General features: G+C 43.4%; 1 protein-coding gene across 2 annotated transcripts in view; it reads left to right on the top strand.

Annotated features, from left to right (window-relative positions):
* Positions 1-13,656, top strand: part of dyrk1b (dual-specificity tyrosine-(Y)-phosphorylation regulated kinase 1B) — a 79,103-nt gene that overhangs the window by 53,040 nt on the left and 12,407 nt on the right. For both annotated transcript variants that reach the window (XM_083760389.1, XM_083760388.1), the window contains exons 2-3: positions 11,114-11,268; positions 12,453-12,572. In XM_083760389.1, coding sequence (XP_083616515.1) covers positions 11,194-11,268; positions 12,453-12,572 — 195 coding nt within the window. In that variant the 5' untranslated portion in view covers positions 11,114-11,193. The remainder of the gene's footprint in view (positions 1-11,113; positions 11,269-12,452; positions 12,573-13,656) is intronic.

Genomic DNA, 13,656 nt, shown 5'->3' with positions numbered 1-13,656 from the left:
TCGGAACGTGTCTGATCACAGTGCATCGTGAGTATTAGAACTATTTTATTCATATTAATTGTTATGAACACTATTGAAAATAGTGTTACAGTATGTTCAACAATTATGATGGGAGAACTTTGGGACTTTTTGCCCAAAATAAGGGATTCCAGTAGGGTTAGAGCAGTTAATGTAGGATAAGGATTACTCCTAATGTTTCATCTACAGTTACACAACTGCAAAACTATTGCAATCGTAATATTGACTAATTCAGATTCCATATCACAAAAACAGTGTTTTATAGAAGAAACAATTTGTGTATGCGTGGGTGTGAGTGCGGCTATAAGTGTCCGTATGTCAACTAGTAAAATGATCCTCGAGCTTTGAATTTCAAAGATCCCATCCCAGTTTGATTTGATTTGCATTAACACTTTGAGGGCTTTATATTAAAAGATGACACATACCGAGGCTGCCGGGATTGTTTAATTACCTTTGGAGCATACGCCGAAGTATTTTGAGTACTTTGATCCATGAAAATCCCCCTGAAAATAGACCCATAGCTTGTTGTCGAACCGAAAAATAATCCACGTGGTGATGCGGAAGAACAACAAGCAGTAAGGGCTCGCAGAACCCAGTCAAAACCACCGTTCACTTGCATTGAACTCACTTTCCCAGAAGCTCTTGCAGCCCAGTGCACGGGTCAATTTCCGGTTACGTCGTCATAAAGCGACGGCCTCGTCGCCGGGTCCGCGACAAATCCGCTATTTATTTTTAATTATTAAAAAACCGGTGAATTAAACACATCAAACAAATAGAAGGGTTTAGACTTTAGCGTATTACGCAGGGGAAGACGATGGATTAAATAGCGTGGAACGCGGGTTATGTTAATAAGCCACGTCCATTTGGTTCCCAACTATCAGTCATTTAGCCGCGGGACACCCTGGAAACCCCCAAGGTCCCTTGGGGAGAGGGGATGAACTACCACCATGTTGACAACCCAACCGCAGACCTATAGCTGGTCTCAGGGATGGAAGGGCTATGTGAAGACATAGCCCTGCTGTGGTTTTTGATTGGAGCTAATGGTTGCTGATTTGGCCTCCAGTTCATTCATTCTTTTTTTCATTCATTCAAGTTCTATTTATTCTCAAAATTTCACTGAGTAATTAAACTCATTTTCAGTGTTGTCGAGTAATACAATATCATATAAACAAACATCACAATAAATCAGAAGATCAGGAAAAGGAAAACAAAAGGTATAGGCCTACATGAATTACATAGGTTACAAATAGAAGCTAAGGCAAATTTCTAAACGATCTAAAAACAGTTACATATTGTAGGGATCTGTATTGCTCACCAAGGTTTTAAAACGACTCAGAGGTACCAATGTGGTCAATTATAATGTAGTGTGCAGGTCATTCCATGTATTGGGGCCACAGAAGCTAAAAGCAGATCTACCAAGTTCAGAGTTAACTTTTAGTTCTAGGGGGTCGACTCGGTGCCCCCCAGCCTCCTCCCTCTTTTACTAGCTTTTAGAGAGACGGACAAATGGCACAGCTGTTGCTATAGTGACGGAGTTATTGGCTGAGGTACTTGATGAGCTGTAATGTTTGTATATATCTCGTTGTAAATGCAGTGATTTCAATAGTTTCCTCATACATTGGGCCCGAGGGGCTCAAAGGAGGTGTCCTGGGTACTTCAGGGTACCTTGAGGGGGTTTTAAATGGAATCTATACAGGTCTGTAACTCTGAGAGTGTACGGACCAAATGGAACCGTTATAGGGGTCTCTGAAATTACGATGTTTTTAGAACAACTAATTAGGCAACGGTTTTCAAATTTCAAATGGTTTTCAAATTGGCTTATTTTTGTATTATTTTTCAATGTATTGGACCCCAGTCTCTACTGTAAAAGTGTAGAGTGTTTGTTTATTTAACTCTGACCATGTACAAATGCAGGTCCCCAGACCTGACACTGAGAAGCTATTCTTATTGTTATTGTTGTTATAGTATTTGGCAGTTAAACTGACGTATTATAAACCACTACATGGATATTACAAACTCCTTTGCATCATCAGAACATCCCGTGTAAATGCTAGAGTGAACTAAAAAATACACAATGGAGAAAAATTGTCTGGGTACGTATAGCCTGTGATATAGACAGGGATAGATGCACATGCACGCACGCATGCACGTGCACGCACGCACATACATGTGAATTTGTTAACCCACAGAGATGACTCATCATTGTTGCGTTAACCACTTAAGACCTATATACACTACACTTTGTCATACAATGTACAGTATACAGTAAATGTTTCTAGATTTTGAAAAAAAGAAAAGAAAACGTACACGTCCAAAATAGGGATGCCAGGTTGGAAGTGTCTGGTCCTGGTCCGGACTAGGCAGCAACAGATGATTTAATTCATGCTTTCTTCTGGTTGAGGGCGTGCTCCATATTTCCCATAATTGGACACCAATGGTTTGTGACTGGGTTTGTCACCTGTTGCTGGGACCAGTGGATCTTTAGGTAGACCACCGGACCCATTCCCAGTGGACTGGGAGAGCAAAGAGATGGCAAGAGACGGGAAGGAAGGAAGAAAGAGAGAGAGATGTTCTGTACTTTTGGGGGCAAGAAGACAGAAAAAGAGGATAGATGGTAAATAACTAACTGAATAGCTAGAAAAGAGAGCTGTGTGGAAGAGAAGAGGCCTGGTGCCTGGTGCCTGGTGAGGTGGACAGAAGCCGAAAGAGGAAAAAGGCGCAAGGAAAAGAAAGGACATATGATAGGAGAACAAATGCAGGTACAGCGTGATGAAGCAGAATTAATGGAGGAACGGACAGGTTTGAGAGAAGAGGAGAGGTTAGGCAGACGGAGAGGTGCTCTTCATTCATACCGCAATGGATACTTAGCAGCATTTATCAAACAATATCGCGCATGGAAGCAGGGTGTCTCCTGAGGGCCCATGGATTCTCTTTAACCTTTGACCCCTGCTCGGTGCCATTGGACGGAGATGTGTCTGGCCTGGGATTGGTGGTGGAGCTGGCTTGTGTTGCTGAGGGAGAGAAACGGGGAGAGGGAGAAAGAGTATTTTGGGCTGGTTGCTGAGAGATAGAGTATTGTAGGCCAGCTGCTGAGAGCTCGATAGAGCGAAGGAGAGAGAGAGAAAGAGAGGGAAGAAGGAGAGGGCGAGAGGGAGAGAAGTAGCTGTATCTAACTAGTATTGTGGGCTGGTTGCTGAGAGAGAGGGGGGTAGACAGAGAGAGAGAGAGAGGGAGCAGGGCTGGTTGCTGAGACAGCACAGGTTTATTTATAGAGCGCTGGCCGGCCAGCCCTTGGATACCGGCAGCCAATCAGCTGATGAAGAGGGAGGGGCCCTGGCCAATGGCAGTGCAGGAAAGGGGGTGTCAGAGTGAGGAAGTGCTGTGAGTGCCTCTCAGCCTCTTAAAGAGACGGCGGTGCATTTCTCAGTGCCAGGCAAATATTCTCTTTCTCTCTCCCTTGCTCTGACTCTCTCTTCCCCTATCTCTCTCTCCATTTTTCTCTCTCCCTCTTCCCCTCTCTCTCACCCCACCTCTCTCTCTCTCTCTCTCTCTCTCTCTCTCTCTCTCTATCTCTCTCTCTCGGTTTCTCTCTCTCTGTTTCTCTCTCTAGCAGTGTCATCTCTCTGAGCAGGGCAGAACTCAGTGCCTCATAACAACAGAGTCCTCAGACACACACACACACACACACACCCGTGCGCACGCGCTCACTCACACGCACACGCACGCACACACACGCACACACAGTGACAGAGTGACTAGCCTCTGCTCTAGTTTCCATCCTATCTTGTTGCTGTCCTCGCTGGGAGAACACGCAGTATGAAAGCAGTAGATGCCAGCAGCAGAATCCAGTTCAGTGGCTTCTTGTGCCACCAGTAGAGCCACAAAGAGGGCCCCTAGGGACACCAGTAGAGCCACAAAGAGGGCCCCTAGGGACACCAGTAGAGCCATAAAAGGGCCCCTAGGGACACCAGTAGAGCCACAAAGAGGGCCCCTAGGGACACCAGTAGAGCCACAAAGAGAGGCCCTAGGGACACCAGTAGAGCCACAAAGAGAGGCCCTAGGGACACCAGTAGAGCCACAAAGAGAGCCCCTAGGGACACCAGTAGACTCAGAGCCACAAAGAGGGCCCCTAGGGACACCAGTAGAGCCACAAAGAGAGCCCCTAGGGACACCAGTAGAGCCACAAAGAGGGCCCCTAGGGACACCAGTAGAGCCACAAAGAGGGCCCTAGGGACACCAGTAGAGCCAGTAGGAGACCCCCACCCCACTGACCCCACTCCAGGGGTTCTGCAGACAGGGGGGCAGGGGGACCAATTCTTAAATGACATTATATATATTATAAAATTCAACTTGGGTCATTGTCGGCACTCTGTAAGAGTTTATCACGGGAATTCTGGTTTATTCTCCCCTATTGATTTGGATAAATCACAAACGGACACAAGTTTAATTGCCAAGTATGAAATATGGCTTGGTAACTCGATGCAAAACGGTAAGTTAACGAGACTTCTGACAAAGCACAGCAAGTGACTGACGGAAGTCCCGCCCTATAGATTCTTTCTAGGGATGCACACGCAGATCCGACAACGTCAAAAGTCCCACATGCGGAAACAGCGGTCAAGTATGCGCTGCTCCCGTGCTTGCGGTTATGGTTATGGGTTTGAGGTCGGTTGTCGGTCTAATGACAGACCAATAGTATGTCGGAAATAAAGCGTGCTGCCACTTTCTAGGCTTTTGAGAAAAGTATGGAAAAGAGCTTAACAGGACTCGAATAAACACAGGCCATAATGTCCAGGACTCACATACAGGACTCGTATACAGAGCACACAATTCAATTCAATTCAAAGGGCTTTATTGGCATGGGAAAACATACGTTTACATTGCCAAAGCAGCACACACATCCAGGACTCTCATATGAGTCACATCCAGCGCTCACATCCAGGAATCACATATGAGTCACATCCAGAACTCACATTTGTTGCTCACATACAGAACTCGCAGTTCGTTGGAATGTCAAGAGAGCTTTTATGTATTTATTGTTTTGCAAAATAACATTTTGATGAGAATTGACATGTCATTTCTCTTACTTAAATTAATTTACAGTTTTGAAATTTATATCTGGGCCCAATATCAATTCTAAAAAGGCTGGGCTGCCTCTCCAAGACCCCTCCCTGGTCCACCTTTACAGGTAATTAATATCACTTCCTCAAAACCTGTCTCAACGAGAGCATTTATATAACAATAAACACATTTTTGCCACTCTAGTCGAGCTACAGAAACAATACGACCACATCAAGTTGGATATACAATATATGAAAACAAGAGTGTTGCCACTAAAGCAACATAGTTGCAGATTTCTTTAAACCATTTAACAAAGTCATAGAATAATTACACAATGAGCAGAACATGAAGAAGCTTTACTTGCTCCATGCTTTTACAAACTGAACTCCCATTTTTTCCTGCAAATTCTTGCACAATACTATACTGTATGTGCTACGAAAGAACAGGGACCGGAGGGTTAGGCGTGATCTTCAACGACTAGTTAATCGATCGTGACGGGCGTCATCTTCAGCCCTAACCCAGGAAAACTGTTCAAATGTGTCTCCAAACGGATATACCAGCCAGGGCAACACCATACAATTGAGTATTTATGTGAAGTTGGAGTTTTAAGACTGACACAATTTAAACGTCATGGCTGATGAAGCAGCGTCGTTAACTTCAAAGGACATATTTGTATCAATAAATGTCCTGATATTGCACATTTTGCAACCATGTTTTGTATGTCGTTTGCATCGGATTGTCCTGTATCTGACCACTGGACTGTTCCTCGTCACTGACCCGACGTGTGCGTGGTGATGTTACTAGTTCTCAAAGGTTTTTGTTTAGCCCTGTACCAGTACATCAAACGATCATATCTTCTCTTCAGCTCCATGGCTGTGGCAAGACAATTCACAAGACATGTCGGTTGTGTCGGGCAGTAAACGGAGGAACATTCCGTATTTGTGTGGATTGTGTGCATCATTTCCATCTCTAGTCACCCCGACATCAACATGGTATTCATCCATCGCTGCTTCAACTCGCCCCAGCGCCGGAGTATAACACTATTTAGATGGAGGGATATTTGCCAGCATCTACCACTGCTACTAGCCTGGCGTTCCATTGGAATGCCAATACCTGTGCATCTCAAATAGACTTCCTCTCACGGTTTGTTGTGTTCTGTTAACGTCGTGACATAGATTGATTGAAAATAATGGCTTCTGTCTGTTCGTGGAAGAGAGCTGCGTTGATTCTACATTGACGGCGTCTATCCGTCTGTCTGTCTGACTTCTGGGACAGGAAACCAGGGCTTGGCTGTGTTGCCACGGATACAGAGTTTGCTACAGCCTGTTACCATGGTGACTGGGCTAGACTGTATGTTGCTGTGTAGTGTAGTGTGATGTGATGTGATCCCTCTCTTGCCACTGGTTCAGCAGCTCATGTGAACAGCTGGATGTAGTGATTTTTTTTTTGTATGGCTGCTGTCGGGTGGAAAACTCACACGAGTCCAAAACTCTCCCTTTTTATATATATATATATATATTCTTTTTTTTTATGGGGAGTATAGCCGAGCTTGTAGATTGGCTATTGTCACTGTTCTTGTGCAACTCTGTACAACTCTTTCGCATGATGTATTGTAGTAGGGCATTGATTTATGAAAAGAAAAAGCATAAAAAAGTTGAAATATGAAGAAGATATGAGGTTTCTGCCCGGCAGCACCCGATATATGTTTGTATGGTGTCTTGTTGTGCACTTGTGCAGTTGTGGAATGTGATTTAAGTACAATTTAGATTGTGGGGCACCACCAATCAGGGCAAAGTTTGTAAATGTGGGGTGGGCTTATCACCAGAGTAATTTTTTTAAATCAGCCCCTTGGAAATGTAGGTCCCACTCCGATAGTACAGACTAATATCCACGCAGTGACATTATTCTGGCCTTGCCAGGCTACTTTTACTTTACTTTTACTTAAGTATTTAAAAATGTCAACGCTTAATATAATACTTCTACCGGTACTCCTCTACACAACAGAAGCACACATTGTACTTATTTACTCCGCTACAGATATTACAAGTTACTAGATTTAGATTGTTAATACGATCAACCAATTATACTTGTGTGAGTTGAAAAATAACTGATCTACAAGCTCACACTGTGTCGTGTCGCGATGCGCTGTGACTTTGTTTTGATGACCTTTGGAAAAAACGTGATATGGGGCAATCATTACCTTTTACTTTTGGTTAAGTAAAAAAAACATCTGATTACTTTTTTTATTTGTTTTAACTAATATTTAACCAGTAAAAACACATTGAGACTGAGTCTCTTTTGCAAGTGGGAACTGGCCAAGAGGCAGAAACAAAATGACACTTCAATGCTACATCGTACACATGTCGAATTTACACAACAGCCAAATAATAATTCCATGACATACCTCAAGAAACCTATACAAAGTATACAACAAATCTCCAACAATGGTACACTAACAGTGACTGGGCGCAAGAAAGTGTGCACAGAACACATACACAAAGTGCATTTTAAAACAGAAAAGGATAAATGTATGGGCCTATGCAAAGGCTAGTACACATCCCAGCATGTGCAGGTGTTGGACTGTGCATTTGAGATGATCCTTTTGAAACTTCTCAAAGGAACTTTCAAGGCCAATTTTTGTCTGAACTGCAGGTCATTCCACGACCAAGGGGCCAAAGAAAGCAAGACACTGTTTGACCCCCCTCAGTTTTGAAGGCTGGCACTTACACACCGTAGCCAGGCATTTCATCTGAGATTTAGGCAATTTTTTAACAAATTAAATTAGGAGATGTACAGTAAAGGGGAAGATCACCAAGAATGGCTTTATAAATGAAAATATACCAATGATACTTCTTGCACCACTGCTGTGTGTGCATGTGTGTGTGGGCAGCTGGCCAGTCCAACTGGAAGGTAGATACTTTAGGCTAGCTAATACTCAATGACACCTGGCTAGTTCTTAGAAAGACAACGTGCAGTGACTGCTAATGTTACATGACGTTTACATTTAAAGGTGCAGCCAGTAAGTGCTATTGGTTTGTTTAACCCATTTAGAGATCAGATTCTAAAAATGTCTTCTACATCCTTCCTGACAGTTTTCTGAAAAAGCTATGTTTCTATGTCAGTGGTTCTTCGATTTTTCAATAGCTAAATTATAACATGTTTAAAACACCAAAAGGGGTTCCCGCCCCAAAATGGGTTAAAATAAAATCGCTCTGTATTCTGCAATGTTCGCTGTGGTGTTTGTTCAGTAACAACAGGGCTTTCCCTGTCTTCTCCTGCGCTTTAGTAATACCATTTTTTTATCCAATCAGGAGAGAGAACTCATCCAGGACATGGGATGATAAAACACGTGGAAGTGATGACACAGAGATTGTGAGCGGACACAATTTGAACTGGAACACTATAAAACTGAAGCTGATGAATGGCTGCTCTCTCTTGATTGGCTGAAATTGGCAACCCACCTGAAAATGCACTTTCGTGTTCATTAATGATCTGGAGAGAGAGAGACGGGGGAAACCCCCTGTTATTGAGCAACCTCTATACGCTAGTATACAGGCAGCAGTGGTTCCCAAAGTGGGGTCCAGGTTGTCCTTGAAGGAGTTCCAGGGTTGTACCCTGCTAAATGATAGTTTGGAAACAAATGGACCCTTATATGGGTCTGTACCTCTGAGAGTGTCCAAATGGAACGGGTCCATTTGGTTCCATTTGTACACTCTCAGAGTTAAATTAACATTGACTTTACAATATAAATTGGGTGTCTCAGAGATAGAAATGCCATTTAAACGGGGGTCGGTAGACTAACATGCATGTCAAACTGGGGGTCCTTGGAATTAAACGGGTTGAGAATCACTGCTAGAGCCGTACAAATCTTCTCTTATGGGGGTCCCTGGCATATCTCTTCAAATGGGGGCTAATTAGTGTCAATCTGAGGGTCGTTGACATGAAAAAAGTTTGGGAAGTCACTGCTACTGACTACTATCGGAATACAGAGCTGCAATTTACACATTTTTGGTTTTAACCATAACATACAGTGTCACTTAAACTGTCTTTAAGTCGCTCAACTGGGGAGGAGACGAGTGTTGTAGTTGGACAGAAAATCATGTTAAATGCTCATCATGCATATTTAATATTCCCTCTACACGTTTTATTGTCCATTGGAATAGAATAAAGGTACAGTATATTTCTGATTCATGTGTCATTGACACGCAAATGCAATAAGGGTTCTACTTAAACCATTAGAGTGCTGATTGTTCAGAAACCTCTTCAAACTTTTATTGCGAAGACATTATTTCCCTACAGAGAAGAAATGACAACACACACACGCACACACACAGAAGGATTTGAACCATGGACGTTCATTGCAGTCAGGTGTGTCTTATGTCACTCAAAGTGGGGTTTCTTTGGGGGGACATTTTATGCTACAACAACCTGAAATCACATTATGACGTTCCTTCACTCCCCGTGGCACAAAACAAAAGTTCAGACAAAGTCCAGCAAGGTTGAACTCCAGTCGCAAAGAACAAAATCAATTTGCAACTGCTAGCGTTTGTCCTTAGCGAGGGGTTCCAACTAATGTGCACGGGGAGAACGCAACGCATCACGTCACCGCATAGCTTTGTGCCAATGTGGCCGCCGCTCCACCTCGGTGATAATCCCGCCGTAATGATTCTCCTCAGGCTAGATATCAGGTGTACGTGGAGCCGCACGACACCTTTTGTTCTCAAAGCGGGGGGGTTCCTTGAGGGGCTTCCAAATGGTCTGTATAACTCCTCACGGGTGCAGTTGGTTCCATTTCGCACACTTTTGAGTTATCCTTGGAATCAACAAGTTTGAGAAACGCTGTTTCTTAAACTTAGTAGAGAGGGTTTTCCTGTGAAAAGTGAGTGTTGAAAAGTGTGGTGGTTCTATAAGCTGTTTGGAGGTGTTGTGGACCACATGGTTTGCGTTTATGAGCGACGGTCGATGAGAAGCTGGTTGACTTGCAGTAGTCGGGGACTCTAGGACAGAGTTGAGAACACTAGATTAAACCAGCTGGTCTCTATAGGACAGAGTTCAGAACACTAGACTAAACCAGCTGGTCTCTATAGGACAGAGTTGAGAACACTAGACTAAACCAGCTGGTCTCTATAGGACAGAGTTGAGAATACTAGACTAAACCAGCTGGTCTCTATAGGACAGAGTTCAGAACACTAGACTAAACCAGCTGGTCTCTATAGGACAGAGTTCAGAACACTAGACTAAACCAGCTGGTCTCTATAGGACAGAGTTGAGAACACTAGACTAAACCAGCTGGTCTCTATAGGACAGAGTTGAGAACACTAGACTAAACCAGCTGGTCTCTATAGGACAGAGTTGAGAACACTAGACTAAACCAGCTGGTCTCTATAGGACAGACTTGAGAACACTAGACTAAACCAGCTGGTCTCTATAGGACAGAGTTCAGAACACTAGACTAAACCAGCTGGTCTCTATAGGACAGAGTTGAGAACACTAGACTAAACCAGCTGGTCTCTATAGGACAGAGTTGAGAACACTAGACTAAACCAGCTGGTCTCTATAGGACAGAGTTGAGAACACTAGACTAAACCAGCTGGTCTCTATAGGACAGAGTTGAGAACACTAGACTAAACCAGCTGGTAGTCACCTAGTTAACCAGCAGTGTGAACATGATCACAACCAGCCAATCAGTGAGTCTTGCAACATGATTTGCAAATCTCTCTCTCTCTATCCCCCTCTCTCTCATTGCTCACTTCCGTTAGTTGTGGGACAACAATCCCCTTTCTTTGCTTCTCTCTCTCTCTCTCTCTCTCTCTCTCTCTCTCTCTCTCTCTCTCTCTCTCTCTCTCTCTCTTCCACTCTCTTCCTGCCAGTTAAATTCAAATCAAAGGGTGCTTTATTGACGACACAAAATTTGCTGACACCACGACCAAACCATTACTCATTTCCTGTATTGTCCTGTACAACAATTGACTTTTTCTCTTCTCCTCTCTCCTTCCTCTCACTGTCTCTCTCTCTCTCTCTCTCTCTCTCTCTCTAGGTGGAAGTAGCTCAGGATGCCCCCCCTCCACCTCCTCCTCTTCCTCTGCTGCCCAGGGCTTCTCCCCCGCTGAGCCAGCCATGACCAGCCAGCACACACACTCACACACACACCCCTCCTTCAGCTCCATCCACTCCATGGCCGAGCAGCAGCAGGTAAACGGGCGTGTGCACGCACACACACATGCACTGTACATTACACACACACACACATACGATTGTTTGCAGTAGGAGGGTTGCAGGTTAATGTGCTTTAACCACTTAAACCCTATTTATTACTGCTAGTTATTAACTATATATGGCACAAAATCCCCCCCCCCCAACATAACATTATACTATTTTATATTATCAAATATTGGCCCAAGCCATCTCCTTGAGACTTGAGTTCGTTGTTAGTAAGCTGTCTACAGCGACCTCTAGCTGTGGGCGGTGTGTAACAGAAAGTACAGGCGTTTTAACTGTGTAGACTGACCTTTTTAGTTCAATTAATTTAACCATAACGGTCCAGTTAACTCTGATTTTGTATTCATTTAACCCATGTAACAGCCTGGCTAGATATTCATTTATATATACCGTATATAAAACAAATCTGCAGATCTACAGACTCACAACGTGCCATGAGAGTTGTGAGCTTATAGTCTATAGATCAACTATTTTCGCTATTTGCCGTGTGACAAAGTATATAGGGCTTAAGTGATTAACCCACTAGGAAGTGTCTGGTTAGGTCTGAATTCTGTTGATCTGTCAATGTCCATCTGCTTAACAGCCCTTCATTTCACGTTCCACTACAATAGACTGTCTTAACGATGTCACGATGACCTCAAATTGAGGCTGAAAAACCTAAATATTAAGGCGCTGTTTTATTTGCAAGGATCTTTCCTACTGTAGTACTGTACATAGGGAGCATGTTTAGAAAATATGATAGTAAGTAACTGCTAAGGACAGGATACATCCTAGCGATGCATCCTTAATCCTTGGCTGTGTAAGATATCCCAAAAGGCCATTGAGGGTGAGGCTGACGACATTTTGGCCATTTTCACAGTTTCTTTCCATTTGTACATCCTCATCCTCTCCGCTTCGTCTTCTAAATAAAAACGCTAATCGCATGACGCCGCCTGTCTACGTAGTCTCCATACCCGTCACCCTTTGGACAGGTTTCGAATAAGGTGGCACGATGTGCCACGGTGATAGAATGTATCCTTCCACATGAGACAGAGCATGGCTTTCCACCTTTTAGTTTTATCCTCATGAACTATCAGTAGTCCTGTGTTCCCAGACCACATGGAAAACCCTAAATGCTTGTATCTTTCCGTGCGTGCGTGTGTGTGTGTTGTGTGTAGGTGCTGTCTGATATGACCATACTCCAGCGGAGGATTCCCCCTAGTTTCAGAGACCCGGCCAGCGCTCCACTGAGGAAACTCTCTGTAGACCTCATCAAGACTTACAAGCACATCAATGAGGTAAGAATGCACGCACCGCACGCGCGCCCCACACACACACACACATTGTAAATAACATTGTGCGCTTGTTTACATGGCTGCCATGTTGCATACGGCACAAAATCGAACAGCACCGCAGATGCTCTGAGCCTTTGATTAGACAGCCGCCTGTTATTGAGCTAACACACCACTGAATTCAGTGATTGACAACTCAGAATCAGGCATTCAACCAAGCTGTGTAATAAACTAATATTAAAAACTCTGTCTCCACCAGGTGTATCATACTAAATATAACGACATGAGCCTCTGTCTCCACCAGGTGTATCATACTAAATATAACGACATGAGCCTCTTTCTCTACCAGGTGTATCATACTAAATATAAGACATGAGCCTCTTTCTCCACCAGGTGTATCATACTAAATATAACGACATGAGCCTCTTTCTCCACCAGGTGTATCATACTAAATATAACGACATGAGCCTCTTTCTCCACCAGGTGTATTATATTACTAAATATAAGACATGAGCCTCTTTCTCTACCAGGTGTATCATACTAAATATAACGACATGAGCCTCTTTCTCTACCAGGTGTATCATACTAAATATAACGACATGAGCCTCTTTCTCTACCAGGTGTATCATACTAAATATAAGACATGAGCCTCTTTCTCTACCAGGTGTATCATACTAAATATAAGACATGAGCCTCTTTCTCTACCAGGTGTATCATACTAAATATAACGACATGAGCCTCTTTCTCTACCAGGTGTATCATACTAAATATAACGACATGAGCCTCTGTCTCCACCAGGTGTATCATACTAAATATAAGACATGAGCCTCTTTCTCTACCAGGTGTATCATACTAAATATAAGACATGAGCCTCTTTCTCTACCAGGTGTATCATACTAAATATAACGACATGAGCCTCTGTCTCCACCAGGTGTATCATACTAAATATAAGACATGAGCCTCTTTCTCTACCAGGTGTATCATACTAAATATAAGACATGAGCCTCTTTCTCTACCAGGTGTATCATACTAAATATAAGACATGAGCCTCTTTCTCTACCAGGTGTATCATACTAAATATAAGACATGA

This window comes from Protomyctophum parallelum (genome assembly GCF_964188405.1).
Source record: "Protomyctophum parallelum genome assembly, chromosome: 3".
In the NCBI taxonomy this organism is placed as follows: domain Eukaryota; kingdom Metazoa; phylum Chordata; class Actinopteri; order Myctophiformes; family Myctophidae; genus Protomyctophum; species Protomyctophum parallelum.
This window is presented reverse-complemented; position numbering and strand designations above follow the sequence as displayed.